Raw genomic sequence first — 21276 nt, 5'->3', positions numbered from 1 at the left:
GTGAAAAACAAGTCAGGAACATTTGATTTTAGTTCAAATAAATCGATATAAATATAATTATATAATTAAATATAAACATAGCAATTTATGCCTGATTTTGGGCAGGGCAGAAAAGGTAAAGTCAGTTATTACAGCAGCTCCAGTACATTAAAGCAAAAAGTATTTAAGTACAGAGAATTAAAGTACAAAAGTATACAAGTACAAAAGTATAAAAGTACAAAGAATTAAGTAATGTTGTACACACTATGTAATTGAATAAATAGAATAAAAAAAGAGTAGTATGTCATATAAAAAAAAAAACTAAGAAGTATCCTGGCATTAAATATTTACATGTGATATGTAATGTGATATACTAAGCTGTAGTAGTGTTAAATAACAGATATGTAGTATAGTCTTTAGTCTTTATGAACAGAGTGCTAGAACATGCTCCATTACAAATCAGAAGATCGTTTATTTTTTGTCCAAATAAGACACATCACTTCTTCTAAAGAAATGTCCTTAAGACAGATTAATGGCTGTTCAATAAGTAACCATTACCTAGAGGATTTATCATGCAAAATACTACATGATGACAACAACCTCAGACCCAACTTGTCTTTGACTTTACTAGATTTTCCCAGTTTCAGTAAATTAATTGAATCACTCTGCCATCTTTATGCAACATCTCGAGAAATTAGGTTTAAGTATTAATAACTCTAGCGGACAACTTTATAATAACCAGTGGTGTGTGTGATACTGCAAAATACAGGACCAGTATTACCGATACCAATGTCTATACTTTTTACATATAAAAGCAGTTTATTTACTTTCATGTAGGGGAGAGCAGTGTGTCATGATTTATGAGTAGGGCATTTATTACTATAATGAACTAAGTCTGAGGTTTTTGTTCAGAACCAACTATATAATAACAAAACATAATTCATCCCTTTCATTGCACTCAGCTTCTATTCTCTCTCTCTCTCTCTCTCTCTCTCTCTCTCTGCTGCATGTGTTCGGTCTCTCGGTGCAGTGTTGCCAACTCCTCAGTAAGGAAAGTAGCTATTGGCTGTCCTAAAAGTAGCTAGAAGTCGCTAAATGACGTCATTGCCTAATTTGCATATGATCCATTTGCATGTAGTTGACGCTGTAGAAGAGGAATAACATCGTGGGAAAGACAAAAAGTGGGTAAAAAAACCACCCTAAATATGTTTAGAACTACAAATGAACATTCTTCTGTTAATTCGTGGTTTGTTTTTGTTTTTTAAGAAAACACTGAGCTACTCTGGGCAGGGTTGCCAGATTGCGACAGTAATTTTCAGCCAAAATGCATGAAAAAACGCCCAAAACACAGGATAAGCAGATGGTGTTTAGCATTTCACAAATAATAAACCAGTTAAACCATCATGACCTACAAATTAATATCTTAAAATGTACAGATCAGTAATTATACATAATAAAGGACAAATTTTTTTTGCTTGCATAAAGTAGCCTGCCAAGTTTGTAAAATGCCTTATTTGTTAGGACACACAACCCTTTGCATGTAAATAAGTCTCGTACATATGAGACTTGCTTACCTTCATATTCAACTCAAATCACTTGTCTAACATATGAATCACTGTATTGATGGGCGTGGCAACAGTGTCTTGGACTGGAAAGAATAACCTGTCAATCAAACTTTTGACAACGGGTTGGATGTGGTGGGAGAAGGTAGGGAGAAGGGAGACCTATTTATATTCCACCTGCTTTAGCAATAGCTTTTTTTATTTATATTTTAAGCTGCCAAAATAATTACAAACCAGCCCAAATTTTGTCCACCTGCCAAAGTGTGTTTTTCCCTGCCAATTTCCAACAAAATCCGCTCATTTTGGTTGAAACTCGCCCAATCTGGCAACACTGACTGTGATACTGACCGCCCGTGCTTAAGGACAGTAACTGTAGAACAATGTGTGTTTTCACGTTCGAGTCTCCAAAAGTCTCCAATGACACCAGAAAAAGTCGCTAGATTTGTCGCTAGTCGCTTTTTTGAAAAAAAGTCGCTAGAGGGGTCTGAAAAGTCGCTAAATATAGCGACAAAGTCGCTAAGTTGGCAACACTGCAATACATACACGGTGGCGCGGCGGTGACGTCACCTCTCTAAACACGTGACTGACACAGACCAATCAGCAACTAGTAATGAACTACTGAATCACTAAACCGACACATTCATTTTCAGCATTTAGCAGACGATTTTATCCAAAGCGACTTACACAATGAGCAGAACACGATGAGCAATTGAGGGTTAAGGGCCTTGCTCAGGGACCCAACAGTGGCAACTTGGTGGTGTCGGGGCTTGAACCGGGAACCTTCTGTTTACTAGTCCAGTACCTTAACCACTGAGCTATCACTGGCCCTAATCATTCATCTAATGTGTATTATAATGTTGCTTATTTATATTGAAATGAAATAATTAATTGCAGTTCCATATATGAAAATAATAATTTGTACTCGTTATTTATAACAGTTTTGATAATAAACTGAAATTTGACCAAATGAAGCGTTTTCTGTCAGAATGTTTGTGGTGTTTCTGCGCCATCATGTGGATCTGTGCTGAGGTAACTTGTCCAGTTGCTAGCTTGAGTTTAGCTCATCTTCAGGGGAGATTTAATATATTAATTTAATTTAATATATAAAGTAGAGTAAACAAACATTAAACAATGTGGCTGCACCCCAACAGCGTCTGTACAGGAGCAAAACTGTTAGTCACAAACTAAAATGATCTGATTAACATGTTGGCCGATAATTAATAAATTGATTGATTGATTGTTTGATGGTGTTGGTAAAGATGTCTTTTAAATTGATTTCTAACAAGCAGCGGATGATTCCAGCACAGCTACAGTACAGAGTAATAACACCGACTTGAAACCCGCTTTTAGACCAACATGATTGGCTATGTCTGTGGGTGGGGTGGCCAAAGCCCTGCGATGGACTGGTGACCTGTTCAGAGAATTCCTGGACCCACTGTGCCCCTAACCTTAACCAGGATTAGGCAGGTGATAAAAATGTAATAAATAAGTACATCTTTGCATTAATCATGTTTTGTCTGTGAATGTATGATCGGATTTTGGCGGCCTTTTGCCTGGGTTATTTAATCATTTTAGTAATTGCTAAAGTAGTCCATCACAGGAAAACCACTTATTTACCCATTAATCTTCTCACTCATAGGGACAGTTTAGAGTAGTCAATCCACCTACTGCATGCGTGCAGGTGAGAGGAAAACAAGGTATAAGGGCACAGGGATGACGAGGCAAACTCTTTAGACGGTAAGTAGAGTAAAAGACTGTTCTCAGGTCTTTTTTCATGAATCTTTTTTTATTATTATTATTTCAGCTGCGACAGGTAAGGTATTGTAGAGTAAAAAAAATGGTACAAACAGAGTGTTCTTGTCAGATTTGTTTAAGCACATAAAAAAAAAATTAGGACAATTTCACACACTTAAGATTCATACATTAAACTTATATTTGTACAAGGAAAACAGATAATGAGAAAGCTGTATAAATTCCATTCCAACACTGATGATAAATATGTATGATTGTTCATATTAGTCATAATGTACTTGAATTCCACAAGTTTGGAGCAAAATGTTTTACACTTGTTTGTGGGATGAGACTGTGATCTGACTGGAAATTGATAATAACCTGCATGTCATTTAAGAAAATAGGTATTATTGAAGAGTTTATCTTATGTAAAGCTTGGTTCTTATAATGGGCTAGCAAAAGAAGGTGCGCAAAAATAGGCATTGTACAGAGTACAAAAGTTGAACATATAATTATTAATCCTGTATATAGTATATTATAAACATAGGTATTAAGTCTAGATAAGAGAGGTTGTCAAATAAAAAAAAGCATTTACAGGATCTAACTGAAAAAGTTAACCTGAGTAACTGTCTATATACAATTTACAACATGGTGAATGTTTAAGTTTTATGAATAGTACAGTCATGGCCAAAAATATTGGCTCATCTGTACTCCTTTGAAAAAATGCATCACTTCTTCCCAAAAATGTTTGCAGTTACAAATGCCTTGGTATTTACATGTTTATTTCTTTTGTTTGCATTGGAACAACACAGAAAAGCTGCAAAAAAGGTCAAATATGACAAAAGTGCAGGGATGACATTTTTTTTTTTTAATTTCTTAATACATTTATAAACATTCACATCTATTTTCTGGACATGGCAGTCGACTGTAATTCAGCAGATGGCCGATGACTACTATAAAAAGTTTGTTTTATTTTGAACAGGGTAATTTATACATAGAGAGACAGACCTTTAGAGAGTTTATTTCCTGTTCAAATGGGTTTACCATGATCATGTCTCATCACTGCACTTAAGTTTAAATCTTCTGACAGGAAAACAACTTTATAGACCTTGAGTTATTTTAAAAACAAGAAACATCATGCATGCATTCTTACTCATTTACTAACTTCTATATCAATCAAAATACATAGCCAAGTCTGTTATAGAATGTCAACCATGCATGTAATCTTAAGAAATATAACTAAAAAAAGGTCTGTATCACATCAAAACAGGCTGTTCTTTAACAGATAGCCAACCCATTAACCTTACTCAGCCTCCCTGGATGTAAAGGTCCAAAATCACAAGCCTACTTGGCACTGAGGTCCACCAATAGATGTTGATAGGCTGTGCTCTTTCCTTTATAACTAGCAACAAGCAGGATGTTTTTGTTGTCAACAGAGACCAGCTTAAAGCCACGTGGTGCCAAGATGTTGAGTTCTTGGAAAGGCTGGAAGCGCTGTGTAAGTTCGTCCCACAGATAGATTCGAGAAAAGGAGTAGTCACTGCCCATTGCCAAGTACTGTCTTACCCCTACACTAAAAGGATACAAGGCCATAGAGCCACGTGATGGAAGTGTCTGGATCTCCACAAATCTCTGGCTCTCCCAGCGCAGGATTCTAGAGTCACCAATGAAGCGGGTCAGGCAGAGGTAAAGGGACTGGCGTGCCCAGAAATGCTCTACCATGTGCACATCACTCGCATGGGGGATCTCGTTGTAGTAAGTAAACTGGCGCGTCCCACGGTTCCACTGGTAGACCGCTGGAGACTGCGAGGCACTTGAAAGAATCAGTCGAGCCTTTCCATCCACCTCTAGGAAGTGGACGTGTGTGTCACGGTGCCATGGGTGAAGCGATTGATGCGAGTAGAAGCCATTACTGTTCCAGTGGTAAATGCTGGTGGATCCAGCCTTTGAGCTGTCCACTACAGCAAAATACCATTCACCGTCGATCTCAAAGGTCTCGATAAAGTTAGGCTTGCGCACACGGCTAGCGTCGATGTCCTGGATTTTGACAAACCGCAAAGGTCCTTCTTCCCACCTGAGTATGGAGGACAAAAGAAGAAAATTTAATATGAAGTACAACACTTTGAATAATGGTCTACAGTTCTGTCAAAGCCATTAATCAATCTGACTTTAGTCCTCAGTTTTATTTTTGTGTTTAAGCTGCATCCCATTTTTTTTTTTTGCTATTCTATTTTTCCCTTTTTTCCCAATTTAGCGTAGTCAATTCGTCTTCCACTGTTGGAGACTCCGGTCATGTCCAAGGTCACGCCCTGATCTCCGGGCTACTCCACTTACCGTACTAATGCTGGCTATTAACCAGGGTTCTTACACAGCGCTGAAGACCCCACCCACTTTTGGTTCCAGTCTTTTCCCACATTGCAGACCTGCAGAATGGCCAATTTTGTCTGCTGCAGGTATCACCAATTATGCTTCCTAGGGGTACCCAGCCGACCGGTAGCAGTGCTGAGTTTCGAATTTGGGGAGTTCAGAATCCCAGCACTGGTGTGCTAGCGGATTATTCCGCACTATCCTGCACTTTTGGGATGAATTAAATTGCTGATTAAGAGCCAGGTTTTTACTAAATAAACACAAATTCTCTTTAAATTAGACATTTTAGAATTCTTGTAAATAGTTAATTCCAGAAAAAGGAGGCTTTGATAGACAAAACATTTGACAAAGCCAAAACTGTTGGCTTTCCATTTGTGGCTATCAAGCTTGTGGTCAGGTGTCCCCATGTTTTTGGCTAAACAGTTTATCTTTGATTATTAAGGCAGGTTCCTTGAAAATTAAACACAACTTAAATGTGTAGTCATACTTATATATATGAGATCCTCCAAAGAGTTGGGCTACGACCATGTAGAGTGTGTTGTTGATCACCACAGGCTTACAATACAGTGCAGAGCGAGCTGGAACAAAACACATTACAAATTAAGATTCTTAGTGGAAACATATGTGCAGCTACTGGCACTTAGTAATTTACATTATTAATGTTGTTTAGCACTAAGGGGGTAAAAGCTAGTGCCAATGTTTTTAAGATATTATATCGTCCTTGGAACACATTTATGAAAAATCTTAGTGCATCAGATTCACCATATTATTTACAGACATGGTTTTCCTATAAATTTAAATCTATTTCATTTTTTTCAGTGTAAGCAAACCATTCACCTCTTCATCCTTCTCTATTCTCTTGCATCCAGAACCATTAGTTTAAAAGCTGCTTGAGTGGAGTATAAATAAATGCACTGCTTTTAGCTTCACTGTCACTTGGCTAGAGAGCAGGAGGGCAGCAAACATGCTTACTTAAGTTACTTACTGCCAGCATTTGCTATATTTAAATATTTATTGAAATAAGAAAAAGCCAAATGATTATTTTACATAAAGCCTAACAACATTATATAACATTATCAAATAAAGGACATATCCTTCATGTAATGTACCAATACAACCAAGGACGTAGGCCAAGTGCACACTATATGACTTCCAAAAACCCAGAAACTAGACTGAAGAACTCAACTGCAGTTAATGACATAAACAACTGGCCTTCAGTTACATTTATATGTATATATATATATATACAGTGTATCACATAAGTGAGTACACCCCTCACATTTCTGCAGATATTTAAGTATATCTTTTCATGGGACAACACTGACAAAATGACACTTTGACACAATGAAAAGTAGTCTGTGTGCAGCTTATATAACAGTGTAAATTTATTCTTTCCTCAAAATAACTCAATATACAGCCATTAATGTCTAAACCACCGGCAACAAAAGTGAGTACACCCCTTAGTAAAAAGTCCTGAAGTGTCAATATTTTGTGTGGCCACCATTATTTCCCAGAACTGCCTTAACTCTCCTGGGCATGGAGTTTACCAGAGCTTCACAGGTTGCCACTGGAATGCTTTTCCACTCCTCCATGACGACATCACGGAGCTGGCAGATATTCGAGACTTTGCGCTCCTCCACCTTCCGCTTGAGGATGCCCCAAAGATGTTCTATTGGGTTTAGGTCTGGAAACATGCTTGGCCAGTCCATCACCTTTACCCTCAGCCTCTTCAATAAAGCAGTGGTCGTCTTAGAGGTGTGTTTGGGGTCATTATCATGCTGGAACACTGCCCTGCGACCCAGTTTCCGGAGGGAGGGGATCATGCTCTGCTTCAGTATTTCACAGTACATATTGGAGTTCATGTGTCCCTCAATGAAATGTAACTCCCCAACACCTGCTGCACTCATGCAGCCCCAGACCATGGCATTCCCACCACCATGCTTGACTGTAGGCATGACACACTTATCTTTGTACTCCTCACCTGATTGCCGCCACTCATGCTTGAGACCATCTGAACCAAACAAATTAATCTTGGTCTCATCAGACCATAGGACATGGTTCCAGTAATCCATGTCCTTTGTTGACATGTCTTCAGCAAACTGTTTGCGGGCTTTCTTGTGTAGAGACTTCAGAAAAGGCTTCCTTCTGGGGTGACAGCAATGCAGACCAATTTGATGTAGTGTGCGGCGTATGGTCTGAGCACTGCCAGGCTGACCCCCCACCTTTTCAATCTCTGCAGCAATGCTGACAGCACTCCTGCGCCTATCTTTCAAAGACAGCAGTTGGATGTGACGCTGAGCACGTGCACTCAGCTTCTTTGGACGACCAACGCGAGGTCTGTTCTGAGTGGACCCTGCTCTTTAAAAACGCTGGATGATCTTGGCCACTGTGCTGCAGCTCAGTTTCAGGGTGTTGGCAATCTTCTTGTAGCCTTGGCCATCTTCATGTAGCGCAACAATTCGTCTTTTAAGATCCTCAGAGAGTTCTTTGCCATGAGGTGCCATGTTGGAACTTTCAGTGACCAGTATGAGAGAGTGTGAGAGCTGTACTACTAAATTGAACACACCTGCTCCCTATGCACACCTGAGACCTAGTAACACTAACAAATCACATGATATTTTTGAGGGAAAATGACAATCAGTGCTCAATTTGGACATTTAGGGGTGTAGTCTCTTAGGGGTGTACTCACTTTTGTTGCCGGTGGTTTAGACATTAATGGCTGTATATTGAGTTATTTTGAGGGAAGAATAAATTTACACTGTTATATAAGCTGCACACAGACTACTTTTCATTGTGTCAAAGTGTCATTTTGTCAGTGTTGTCCCATGAAAAGATATACTTAAATATCTGCAGAAATGTGAGGGGTGTACTCACTTTTGTGATACACTGTATATATATATATGAATATATGTATTACATTTCATAGAATTAAACTATTTAATAGGACTTAACAATAAATGTTTTATTTATGCATTGTTACTGATGCAAACCACAATTAGGACTGCTCCTACACCACACAAAAACTACATCGGTACATGGTCAAAATATTTTCCTTGTGGAGAAACAACCATGTGCTAAACATTAGTACAGTATATTATAAACCAGGTCAAGCACTTAAAAAACTCACATAAAATTACTCACATGTGATGTTATAATGATTCCTGAAAAGCATGTTTACATGATCCCAGATGAAAATAGTGCAGATCCCCGTGTTGGGCTGAGCAAACACCGCATACAGGTCATCGTTATAATCGTACGACTCCACAGACAAAGACTGGAATGGGTAAGACTCATACACTGCAAAATCTGGACACAGAGGAATTAGGAGTTAAATCAGTACAGCACCTTGCTTAGAGAGCTCTAGTCATGAGTATTATAGAATGATCTAGACAACATATTCTTATAATAATATAAGAATCGGTTGTCTAGATGCCAATATACAGCCAAGTTATACAATATTGCAAAACGTATGTGGACACCCCTTCTAAACTTCATATGCCCATGGTTTTGGAATGGGATATCAAATGAGCTTATAGTTAGGTTTTCACTTACTTTCAGTCGCTACATATACTTCAGTAATTGTGGACAGCAAGTTAAATCCTGACTTCAATATTTTACCTCATGTTTTCAAAATGCATCTGGCTCATCTGTATGTTGTTTCGCACAGTGCAGTTTTCTTTCTGATGACTCTGTAATGCAGATCCTGTTTGTGCAAGCAATGCTCCACAGTAAAATGATCCATTATTCTGCCTCAGCTAAACCTTACTTCAGGATCTGTGGTATCATGTAAACATACAAGCAGTTCTTTGTGAGTTAACTTTGACTTTTCTTACTGACTGGAAGCACCTTGATATATTTCCCTCTGTTTTGTAGGCCTCAGTTAGGTTTATTTTAGATACCTAGTCAGATGCTTTACAGCGGGGCTTTTCAAACTTTTTTTTCAAGCGGCCTACATTTTGTCCATGATTTTTTAACGTGACCCAGGCAACACAAACAATGCATCTTACTCTCTCTGTGCTGCACTGTACAATCTGGTCCCACTGTGGATTATGTTCCTTTATTTTTTTGACTCGCGACCCTTTCAATTCTTCTCCAATTATGATGTGCTGATCTGCATCCACCGTGCACTGATTCATGCACAATAAATGTAACTAAATGTAACTGCCAATGTTAATAAATAATGTAAATAAATGTAACTGCCAGTAGATATTTAGCCAGAGAAAACCTCTAAATGCAAGATTTTTCTGTACCTGCACTAATGCAGTTAAAGTCTCGAGGGGTTAAGTCCTGTATGCGTCTGCCCTGGAACTCAAACGGACTGGCGCAGTAAATGGCAGGAACGGAAGTGTTGGTCTTATCCATCCAGTCCACCAACCATTTAATCTTACAGTCACAGCGGAAAGCGTTTCCTCTCAGGTCTCTGAGGAACAAGAACAACTTAAGCTAAATACTGACATACATTTTGATTACTAGCCAGTTTAAAAGGTTAAATCCACAAATTAAAAGGCTTTATTTCTGTATGTCTTATTTGCTAATACAAAATTAGCCAGTGCTGGGCTCCTGACCCTCAATGGCTTTTACTATATGCAGTCATGCTTGTAAGTCACTTTGGATAAAAGCATCTGCTATATGCTGTAAATGTATGTTTAGTGGTTTTGATGGGAAAACCATTTGGTGGGCTTTAATTGATTTTTGAGTTTCAAAGCTGCTGGCTTCAGCTAAAAGCAGTTAGAGTGGACTTACAGGTCAGTGAGGATGTCCAGGTGTTTAAACAGTTCTCTTGGTAAAACCTGTAGCTTGTTGTTGGACAGGGATCTTCCAGGACAAATTAGAAAAACAGTAAAAAGTCACATTTAATATATTGTATAGTATTGTATTAATCACTGAAAATATTATAACAATTTGGGACTCTACTAAAAACTCATGTGTACCATTGCAAGCTTGATATTAGCAGCTAGTTTAGCAGTCAGCCTAAGTGCTAACTACATAAACAAGCTTACAGCCAAAACCACAAACTATGCACTAAATTATACATAATACTTATTGATCCTGGTCTTTTACCAAGATTAAATAGTAAAAATTGTGTACCAATGTTTTAATTAAAAGCAATTAATGTTAAATCAATATTTGAATAAAAATGAGCCATTATACATAAGGTAGAATGAAAATACATACAGATGAGTCAGTGATTTCAGGCCTCGGAAAGTGTGTTTGGACAGCGACTTGATGTCATTATTTTCAATAAACCTGTGGGGCAGAAGGTAAAAAGTCTTAATTAAACAATAAGGTGAGAAGAAGCTGAGCTGGATTATTCAACTGACAGCCAGTTTGTCAGACCACAAGCTAATGAAACACAGCTAACTCTAGACAATAAAAAGATTTATGAGGGAGCTTGGAAGAGAGACAATAAACTAAAATGTTCTTGTCTTTTCAGTGTTTAGTGCTTTTCTCTTTTCTGGCAAACACAGTGTGCATACTGGCATATCAGTGAGGAATCTCCCTCTGCTCTCTCTCTTTCTGATGGATTCATGGAGTCACAGTGGCATGAAATTCAATTAGGACTGTATAACAGATTGAGGGTTGCACTTGGCTTGCTGTGATTTCTGCATTTCATTTGTCTTATTAAAGCTTTTAGCTTAATGATCTCACAGCCCTGCTGCGTCTTCTCATTATTCTTGTTTCGTTTACAAGAAGATGTTACCTGAACCTCAAGTTAGTTTTCAGTTATAGATTAATGAGCTGAACGTTCTGTAGCAATTAGGAAAATGACCAGCTCAGCAGCGAGACTGAACAGATCGATAATACACTTCTACAGTAGCCATACCTACACACATTTCTCCTTCCTTTTTGAGAGCCAAAGAATAGGATGTAAGCAAGAAAACATTTAAAAATTTTTACAATAAATATACAGTTAATATATACGTATATAACGATCAGCCATAACATTAAAACCACCTCCTTGTTTCTACACTCACTGTTCACTTTATCAGCTCCACTTGTAGTTCTACCATTACTGACTGTAGTCCATCTGCTTCTCTGCATACTTTGTTAGCCCCCTTTCATGCTGCTCTTTATTGGTCAGGACTCCCACAGGACCACCACAGAGCAGATATTATTTGGGTGGTGGGTCATTCTCAGCACTGCATTGACAATGGACATGGTGGTGGTGTGTTAGTGCGTGTTGTGCTGGTATGAATGAATCTGACACAGCAGCGCTGCTGGAGTTTTTAAACACCTCACTGTCCACTCTATTAGACACTCCTACTTAGTTGACCATTGAAGAACAGCATGAAAGGGGGCTAACAAAGCATGCAGAGAAACAGATGGACTACAGTCAGTAACTGTGGAACTACGAAGTGCTTCTATAAGCTGATAAAATAGACAGTGAGTGTAGAAACAAGGAGGTGGTTTTAATGTTATGGCTGATCAGTGTATCTAAATATGTTTTTTATACATTTCCTGTTTACATCTTTCTGCTACCAGAAAGCAAAATTCTGTAATATAAAATGGTAATCCATAAAGATTTGCACTCTTAATGCCAGTCCCAAGCCCAGTTAAATAGAACGGTTGCATCATAAAGGGCATCTGGCATAAAGATTGTGCCAAATCAGCCAGATTTATTTCAATCCAAGCTTTCTTGATCACTGCCTGATACTGCGAATGCTTTTTTTGACTGAATGGCCACTCAAACTTTGTGGAAAGCTTTCTCAGAAGTGTGAAGGCTATTATAGTTCCAAAGGGGAGGAGGCAAAAGTTTCTGGAATGTTCTCTGTTATTCAATAAGATAGAAGGAAGCGAGGGTTTTTTAATGGAAAGCAAGATTTTAGACATATTATTTTTCCACTTAAGAAAATTTTGCAGTAATATTATGACGGATTGGTAAAAGTTGTCAGTAAATCTTATACTCACAGATACTGCAGATGAGCGAGGCCAGCGAATGCATCATCAGCAATCACAGAGAAAGTGTTGGAGTTTAAAAGACTGAGAGAGAGAGAGAGAGAGAGAGAGAGAGAGAGAGGAGAGAGAGAGAGAGAGAGAGAGAGAGAGAGAGAGAGAGAGAGAGAGAGAGAGAGAGAGAGAAAGTCAGTGGTGTCAAAACATCTTTAATGTTGTTTTCACAGACTCAAGCTGTCAATCACACATGAGCAACTTTCTAATGATTAAAGAAAGCAAGAAAAGATATCTGTTTTGTGGTGGGAGGTTTGAGCGGGTGGTATCACACCCACACACCATATGCCAAGCTGCTTATTGCTAATTATATCTGCATTCTCCCCAAGGTGCATGATTCATCTTTAAGGAGTCCAAGAAAGTGGAAGACTAAATGTAAATTCTAATAAAACTTGAAAATGCATAATTTTAACTACAAAAATGTTAATAATCAGTTATATACGTACATTAAGTAAGTGCTTTATTTTAATCAAGGAATACTTATTCATAGAGGCAATAGAGTAGTCAATCTACCTTCTGCATATTATTGAAAAATAGTACTGTAGATTGTACAATGCTATAATGTAATTGTTTTAGGCCATGTGTTGAGTTTCAAAAGATTAAAGTTAAGGTTTATTATGTATTTAAACTTTTTTACTAAAAGCTCCAGTTAAGCCACCTAACAAACACTACTATTGCTAGTCAAATTTAAAAATCCAATAATCCAGTTTGTTGATTCATTCTTATAATACTTATATTTATTTGGCAACCCTTGCCCTGACCAAGTAGAGCCACAGACTATCATGTGTCCCCTGTGATGCATGTGGTGTCGCATTTGCAGCAAAGAGGAACCCCAATGACCTACCTCCCTCAGACATGACCAACTGTGTCTGTTGGATGCCCAATCAGGTCATTAGAGACGCCCCACATTCTGCTATATTCATTAATAAACTGAAAACCTTAAACTCAGCCACTATGATGCTTAGGCTATCAGGGTTTTTGAGCCCTTGACAGGTTTAAGGATTTTGATTAGGTTTACATTGCAGGTTTGCATAGCAGACCTCAAACCCTTGGGATGAACTGTAATGGCCTATTGACCAACATCTGTTCCCGATCTCACTAGTGTAGAGTATAGGCTGTTACACCAACACATTTTGGAATGAAATGTTCATCTAGCACATACTGTTTGAATAGGATGCTTGGGTGTCCACATACTTTTGGCCCACACCTACACCAGACTAAAACACTGAATTGTTCTACTGCTGGACAGAGCATCTATTGTTTGTGCAGTATGAGGAGTGTGTAATGTGGACGTTGTTGGCTGTAAGGGCTCCAACAGTGACACTGACCCTGTCACTGAAACACACCATAATGCACATTGTGTTCCACGCCAAACTACCACACACCCTTTCACACCCAACATTTCTATGAGACAAACACTTTAGTGTTGCTTCCCAGACGCACCCTACTTACTACACAATGATAACAAATCATTGAAAACAAATAAAACATGCAGGGTTTTTTTACCCTACATGTAGTACATCAGTTATGACAGGGATTCTCAATGTCAACACACACGTTATCACTACAGTACATAAAAACCCACACAAACAGAATCAAAAATTATTTTTTAAGTTCTGTTTTTGTCTTTCATTGTAATACTTCTAGTATGTTTAAGTGCAATCAAACTAGTTTTATTTCTGGGCACAGAAAAAAAGTAGTCCACAATTAACACTATTAGGGAATTCAGAGACCATGCCATGGAGGTAAATAACATTGTAAGTTACACGTTTCCTCACACTAAACTAAGCAATGCTTAAAGCAGTATAAGTTATGGAAAACCACAAGATTTAATGTAAGACTTACAGAACTTGCTAGCTACAAATAGCAAGGCCAGTTTTTGCCAAACGATTCCATTAAAGCAATAGTGACCAAAATATGCTGGCTTATAGGTTAGCTGAAGCCAACTATTGTGTTACAGAAATACAAGCACATACAACCACTGTCTGTAGTTTTGCCTTTAATGATAAATCCTAAACCAGCACATGTACATGTGCATTCACAATAATGTAATAGTAGTAAATGTAAGATGGAATACTTTCTCTTTTAAGGTCCTGGGTTCGATCCCCAGGTAGGGTGGTCCGGGTCCTCCGGGTGCTCCGGTTTCCTCCCACAGTCCAAAGACATGCAAGTGAGGTGAATTGGAGACACTAAATTGTCCATGACTGTGTTCGATATAACCTTGTGAACTGATGAATCTTGTGTAATGAGTAACTACCGTTCCTGTCATGAATGTAACCAAAGTGTAAAACATGACGTTAAAATCAGTGGCGGCTGCTGGTCTTTCAAAGAGGGGAAGCTCATTGTCGGCTTACATCATCAAATTTGTCAATTTATTTATATATAAATTGTGCCCTCTATTCCTTTTCAAGAAAATGGCCTGAAATGGGTTGCAGTTTGTCTTTCGACTTCACATGCAAAATCCACGATGGGACTGAAGCTCCCAGTGATAGCTGTCAATCAAAACGGGATTCAGCCTTTCGACTGATCCTCCAATCATCTTGCAGAAGCTCAGCGTCCAGACCCGCCCACAGCTCCATTCACCCCCAGAGACGCTCAGCGTCCGGGGCCGGGACAAAATCGTGGCATTTATCCAATGACCGGCGAGTTTCGAAGCAATGAAAAAAACCCTTCCATGCAGCCCCATAGAAGTGAATGGATGCTCAGCTTCTACGGGCAAATGCATTGACGCTCCGGGAATGTATGAGAAGTTCGAGTCGGTTGATTTGTGATAAGTAGCTGATTCTGAACGAACTCGTCTTCAAGATTAACGTATTCTAACGCATCTGTAGTCAATGAAATGTTAACACAACTGTACATATTTGACAATTTAATTTTTGACATTTTAGGGGCAGCTGAGCTTCCCTTGCAGTCTTAGAGAAATCGCCACTGGTTAAAATCCCAATAAACAAACAAACTTTCTATTGTCCACCTCCTGAGTGGTTGCATGTTGGTGGAAATGGCAATTCACTACTGTGAATGTTTCTCACCTTAACATTTCATCTTTTGAATTTCATGCTATTACTGTTACTTTTCCAATTACTCTTCATATCATTGTCATTTACAGACCACCTGGCTCATTGGGAGACTTCATAGAAGAGCTGGACGTTCTTCTGAGTTTCTTCCCTTCAGATGGAACTCCTCTGACTCTTCTTGGTGACTTTAATCTCCCTACAGACAAACTTCAGTCCTCCTGTCTTCTTCCTCTTCTTTCATCTTTCGACCTCCTCTTTAACCACAGCCCTCCGACACACAAAGGAGGCAATCTTCTGGACCTGGTCTTCAGCCGTCCAGCTTCTGTTCTGGACCTCAGTCACCCCACTTCACCTCTCTGACCATCACTTTGTGTCCTTCTCTCTCTGTCTCCCAACTCTTCCTACCTCCAACCACACTTTCACCCTTACAACACGCCCCAATCTTCACTCTTTATCTTCCTCCCTGCTGATCTCCAACATACTAACTTCACTACCTAACCCTGACATGCTTGCTACCCTTCCACTCAACTCTGCAACTAATACTCTACTCTCTTCTCTTTCAACATCCCTCGATCAGCTCTGTCCTCTTACCCTCAAACGAGGAAAACCCTCTCACCCTGCTCCTTGGCTTTCAGATGCATTGCGCAGCAACAGAAGAGAATTATGGGCAGCTGAGAGAAAGTGGAGGAAATCTAAGCTCAGTGTGGATCTCCACTCCTACCACGATCTGCTGTCCAGGTTCTCATCCGACGTGACTGCTGCAAAATCTGCTGCTGACCCACGTAAGCTTCATGCTATCTTTTCCTCTCTTCTGAACCCTCCTCCTCCTCCCCCATCTGCCTCTCTCACTGCTACTGACTTTGCAACATTCTTTCAGGACAAGATTGACAAAATCAATCAATCCTTCTCTCTGACTGACCCACTTTCAACTGACCCTCAACCCACCAACACACTCACCAGACTCACCCCACTCACCATGGATGAGGTTACACAGCTCCTCTCATCCAGCAATCCCACTACATGCACACTCAACCCTATACCATCCACCATCCTTAAAGACATCTCACAGGACCTAATCCCCTTCATCACACCCATCATCAACAACTCCCTGACATCAGGTGTTGTCCCTACTGCTTTTAAGAAGGCTCAGGTCATTCCCCTTCTTAAGAAACCTACACTAGACACTACAGACATTAACAACTACAGACCTGTCTCACTCCTCTCTTTTCTATCCAAAATTCTTGAACGTGCTGTCTATAACCAACTATCTGCCTTTCTTACTTAGAATGACCTCCACGATCCATACCAGTCTGGCTTCAAGGCAGCGCATTCTACGGAAACAGCACTTGTAGCAGTTACTGAGAAGCTTCATGCAGCCAAAGCAGCCAAACTGTCATCTGTCCTTATTCCTCTTGACCTCTCTGCAGCCTTCGACACCGTGAATCACAGCATTCTCTTGTCCACACTCTCAAACCTTGGTGTAACAGGTTCAGCATGGCAATGGATGGCCTCCTACCTCGAAGGGCACTCCTACCAAGTGTCATGGAGGGGATCCATATCTCCCCCATGCACTCTCTCAACCGGTGTTCCTCAGGGCTCTGTACTTGGCCCACTTCTTTTCTCTATCTACACCCGCTCTCTGGGTAAGGTCATAGCCTCCCATGGCTTCTCCTACCACTCCTATGCAGATGACACTCAGCTCGTTCTGTCATTTCCTCCTTCAGACACACAAGTCTCAGCTCGCATCTCAGCATGTCTGCGAGATATCTCACAATGGATGTCAGCTCATCATCTAAAACTTAATCCCAGCAAGACAGAGGTGTTGCTTATTCCTGGAGATCAGTCTCCAACCCAGGACCTAGTCATTTCTCTGGATGACTCCCAGATCAGACCATCTGATAAGGTAAGAAGTCTTGGTGCTGTCCTGGATAACCAGCTGACCTTCTCTCCTTATATAGCCAACATGACAAGATCGTGCCGGTTCCTCTTGTACAACATCAGGAAGATTCGGCCATTTCTCTCCAGGGAAGCTACCCAGATTCTGGTGCAATCACTTGTAATCTCACGGTTGGACTACTGCAACTCCCTTCTGGCAGGAGCGCCCATGTCCACTATTAAACCCTTGCAGCTCATTCAAAATGCAGCTGCCCGTCTGTTTTTTAACCAGCCCAAACACTGCCACATCACCCCACTGCTGCGTTCTTTTCACTGGCTTCCTGTAGCTGCACGCATTCAGTTTAAAACACTAACGCTCGCCTACAAAGCCAAAAATGGACCAGCCCCAAGCTACCTTCGTGGTCTCATCAAACCCCGCTCTGTACCACGCAACCTCCGAGCCACCAGTCTCGCTCGACTTGAGCCTCCATCCAGGACTAAAGGAAGACAAGCATCAAGGCTCTTCTCTGTTCTAGCGCCCAAGTGGTGGAATGAACTTCCTCTGTCTGTCCGAACGTCTGAGTCTCTTGCTGTCTTTAAAAAGCATTTAAAAACCCACCTTTTTATGAAGCACTTAAGCTGACTTGTACTTATTTACTAACATCTCGTTCCATCCTTTTCCTTTTCCAACAGGTTTTAGCAGATTTGTGTTCTTCGACTGTTATTTACCTAAACTTGAGAAATGAAATGTTCACTTTGGAAGCACTTCTGTAAGTCGCTCTGGATAAGAGCGTCTGCTAAATGCTGAAAATGTAAAATGTAAATGTGTTTGTTTAACAGAGAAAGGGACATCACAGTGAAAAATGTGTTGTGGTTGACAAGGTGAACTAAGCTTATGATACTTCTTACTAAAACTTTTAGTACTTACAGGAACTGCAGCAAGTGCAGCTGAGAGAAACTTCCTTCTGGAATCTCAGTAAAGCCTGCATTCACCATCGTCCTGTACAGCAATAAATATAAAAAAAAAAAATAATAATAACAGAAAACAGTGTTAAAAATGGGTTTAATGGCTTAAAATATATATAAAAAAATATTACAGAAAAGTAATAGAAATCCCAAGAAATGAGATTTATGTCTTATAGAAGTAATTATGATTATGATTAAGTGTACACATCTGGGGAAAAATCATTTGGAGAAATTGTTCCATTTCAGGTCCAGGGAGTTTGATTATGGAGGCTCATGGTGGCATTTTGAAAAAAAAAAAAAGAATGATTAAGTGATATTTTACTAATAAATTTCAAAAAGGAACCCAGCAGTTATGGAATCTGGGGTTGGCGCAGGTCTACATCTGAGAAATCTCTCTCTCTCCATACAGTGAGGGCCATCTAAAGGCATCTATATATTGAATTCAGTCCCGTCCACATGAGTAATTACGTTCCAGGATCCTATGCTGCTTTCTTAAAGGATGTAGTCTCTCAAAATAGGACATGCTTGTTCTATGTCTCCAAGTGTGAAAAACCATATAAATGTTCTGATCTTTGGATCTGCAATACGTCTCAATTACATAATTGTTTGATTACAATAAGCATAAATCAGCCAATACTGTTTTTACTAAGAGCACAAAAACATAATTCATTCATTTATTTTCTGGTTAATGAATCTGTCCATCAAACGCTTGCAGTGGATTGGTTTGTTTTCAAGAGTTTGATGCCATTCTGCATGACCCAGTCTGCTTCTTTGACAATAAGTCAGTTCATTAAACTGATGACCTGATAGAGCAGCCCTGGTCAAATATAAGTGGTCCTTTTGCAGAGTGTCAAGGAGCAACAGCAGCTCAGCCAAACATGACTAAGTCACAGTCACACTGCCAATTGATGCAGATCTTCTAAGTTGAAATGGTCAGTTCTGATTTGCAACACTTGCTACTGGGTTCCAAATTGCATCTGGAAATAACAACTGCCCAGTAAATGTTTATGGAGAGCTTCATGAATTGGGTGTTCTTGGCAGAGAAGCCACACACAAGCCTAAGATTGCCATGCGCAATGCCAATCAGCAGCTTGAGCAGTGTAAAGCACACTGTAATTGGACTATGGAGCAGTAAAACATTCTCATTGGTGATAAATCCCACCTGACTTTAGTAAGTATAGTGGATTTCAGGAAATTTCTGGTCTGTAGTTAAGGCCTAGTGCTAGAAAGCTTTATTCCAGTTATTTACAAGTCATGTGCTTCCAACTTTATCATGCTTTACAATGATTTGGGGAAGGTCCTATATTATCATAGCAATGCTATTGACCACAGGTTTATAAAGAATTGGCCTAGGCAAATATGGTACCCAATTCCACCACATTTAACATCTTCAGGATAAAGTGGAACCCTGAGTGTGATCAAGGCCTTATCGCCCATTGTCAGTACCTGACCTCATTAATTGTCCTGGTGCTAAATGGAAGTAAATCCCTGCTATCAAAATAGTCATTTACACAGTATGCCCAAAAGTATGTAGACACCAGACCTTAAGTTTATTGGACATACTATTCCAGAATAATAGGCTAGGCATTAATAGGTTATATATACAGTATATTCTCTTTCTAGGAAACCTTCACACAATATTTTAAACTGATTTTGGATTTGCGTCCTTTCTTTTAAAAGAGTGTTTGTGAGGTCAGGTTGTATGAAAAGGTCTGGCTCACAGTCATTGTTCCAATTTATTCAAGGGGTTTAGTGAGACTGAGGTCAGGGCTCTGTGTAGTCCACCAGAGGTCCTCCACACCAAACTCGATTTTATGGACCACAATTAATCTCTATTCACTTTACAAAGAGACATGTGCTTCATTAATTCAGTTACAGAAATAGAGCAATTGCAGACATTATTAAAATCCCTATATCAGTGTATGTACACTTTTAATTACAATTATATAAAATACACCCATCACAAAGACAGTGGTGAAAGAGAGTCCATACAACTCCTAGCCGACTTAGATATGTGTATGTACGTACTCACAGTGAGATGATACCGGGCGGGAAGCTCTTGGGAATTGCTTTGGTGTCCACACAAAAGGCGCTGTCCTTGGTGCAGGAGCAGGTAGGTGGGCAGCGGGGGATCTTGGGAGCCCGGCGTCCCTCAGCCTCACCGTGCCCACAAATCAGAAGAAGAAAAAGAGTAGCAGCTACACATCTGGTCCATACTGGCCACCTAAATACACCTCTGGAGTCTGATTCAGGCATCTTCTTTTAGTCCTGTGTGTTCCAGTGAGCGAGAGCTGGAGTGTGTGTGTGTGTGTATGTGTGTGATGAAGTGATGTGATTTAGAGTGTAGAAAAAATGAAGATCTAGGGGTGGGAAGAAGAGGCAAAGAAGTATGCTTTGGAGGGGAGAAATAGAAAAGTGGGAGGGAATGGAGAGAAAGACAGAAAGAGAAAGAGAAGCTGAGTGATGGAATAAACAAATGAGCCCCTTGGAGCAAGAGTGCCGTTCTTGCTTTATGATGTATTAGTGGGCTTGCTGTGTGTGCGTGTGTGTGTGTGTTTGGGGGCGGTGGATGTTGGGAGGGGAGCAAACTCTGCAGCATCAGTGGATCTTAATGTTCTTTCTCTCTGGTGCAGCCCTAGTTACGACTGCAGGATGATGTGTGTGCCACCCCTTCACACACATGCATACATTGCAGGAAAAAGTTTGTGAACCCTTGCGAGTGACCTGCATATCTGCACTGACTACTAATACACAGTAATCAATCTTTATAGACAAACGCTGGCACTACATTGGCTTGTTTTCAAGAGTTTAATGTCCTTCTGAGTGGTGCAGTC

At 39.8% G+C, this 21276-nt stretch overlaps 1 protein-coding gene across 1 annotated transcript; it reads right to left on the bottom strand.

Moving 5' to 3' along the window:
• Window positions 1-3332: 3332 nt before the first annotated feature.
• Window positions 3333-20794, bottom strand: lgi3 (leucine-rich repeat LGI family, member 3). Its single transcript, XM_062998646.1, has 9 exons — window positions 20475-20794; window positions 18405-18476; window positions 12549-12620; window positions 10815-10886; window positions 10383-10454; window positions 9890-10059; window positions 8781-8945; window positions 6127-6217; window positions 3333-5346 (listed from the first exon to the last, which is right to left on the bottom strand). Exons 1-9 carry the CDS (start codon window positions 20696-20698, stop codon window positions 4617-4619), a joined length of 1668 nt encoding a protein of 555 aa, XP_062854716.1. The 5' UTR covers window positions 20699-20794; the 3' UTR covers window positions 3333-4616.
• Between the last annotated feature and the right edge of the window lie 482 nt (window positions 20795-21276).

Source organism: Trichomycterus rosablanca, chromosome 7, assembly GCF_030014385.1.
Source record: "Trichomycterus rosablanca isolate fTriRos1 chromosome 7, fTriRos1.hap1, whole genome shotgun sequence".
Lineage (NCBI taxonomy): Eukaryota > Metazoa > Chordata > Actinopteri > Siluriformes > Trichomycteridae > Trichomycterus > Trichomycterus rosablanca.
This window is presented reverse-complemented; position numbering and strand designations above follow the sequence as displayed.

What these genes read in the sequence shown, in the direction of transcription:
- lgi3 (XM_062998646.1), bottom strand. Translation starts at nt 20,698, where the DNA reads ATGCCTGAATCAGACTCCAGAGGTGTATTTAGGTGGCCAGTATGGACC. An exon ending in CTGCACTTGCTGCAGTTCCT is followed by an intron (nt 12,621 to 18,404) that starts GTAAGTACTAAA and finishes TCTCTCTCTCAG; the next exon opens with TCTTTTAAACTCCAACACTT. An exon ending in CTCGCTCATCTGCAGTATCT is followed by an intron (nt 10,887 to 12,548) that starts GTGAGTATAAGA and finishes TCTGCCCCACAG; the next exon opens with GTTTATTGAAAATAATGACA.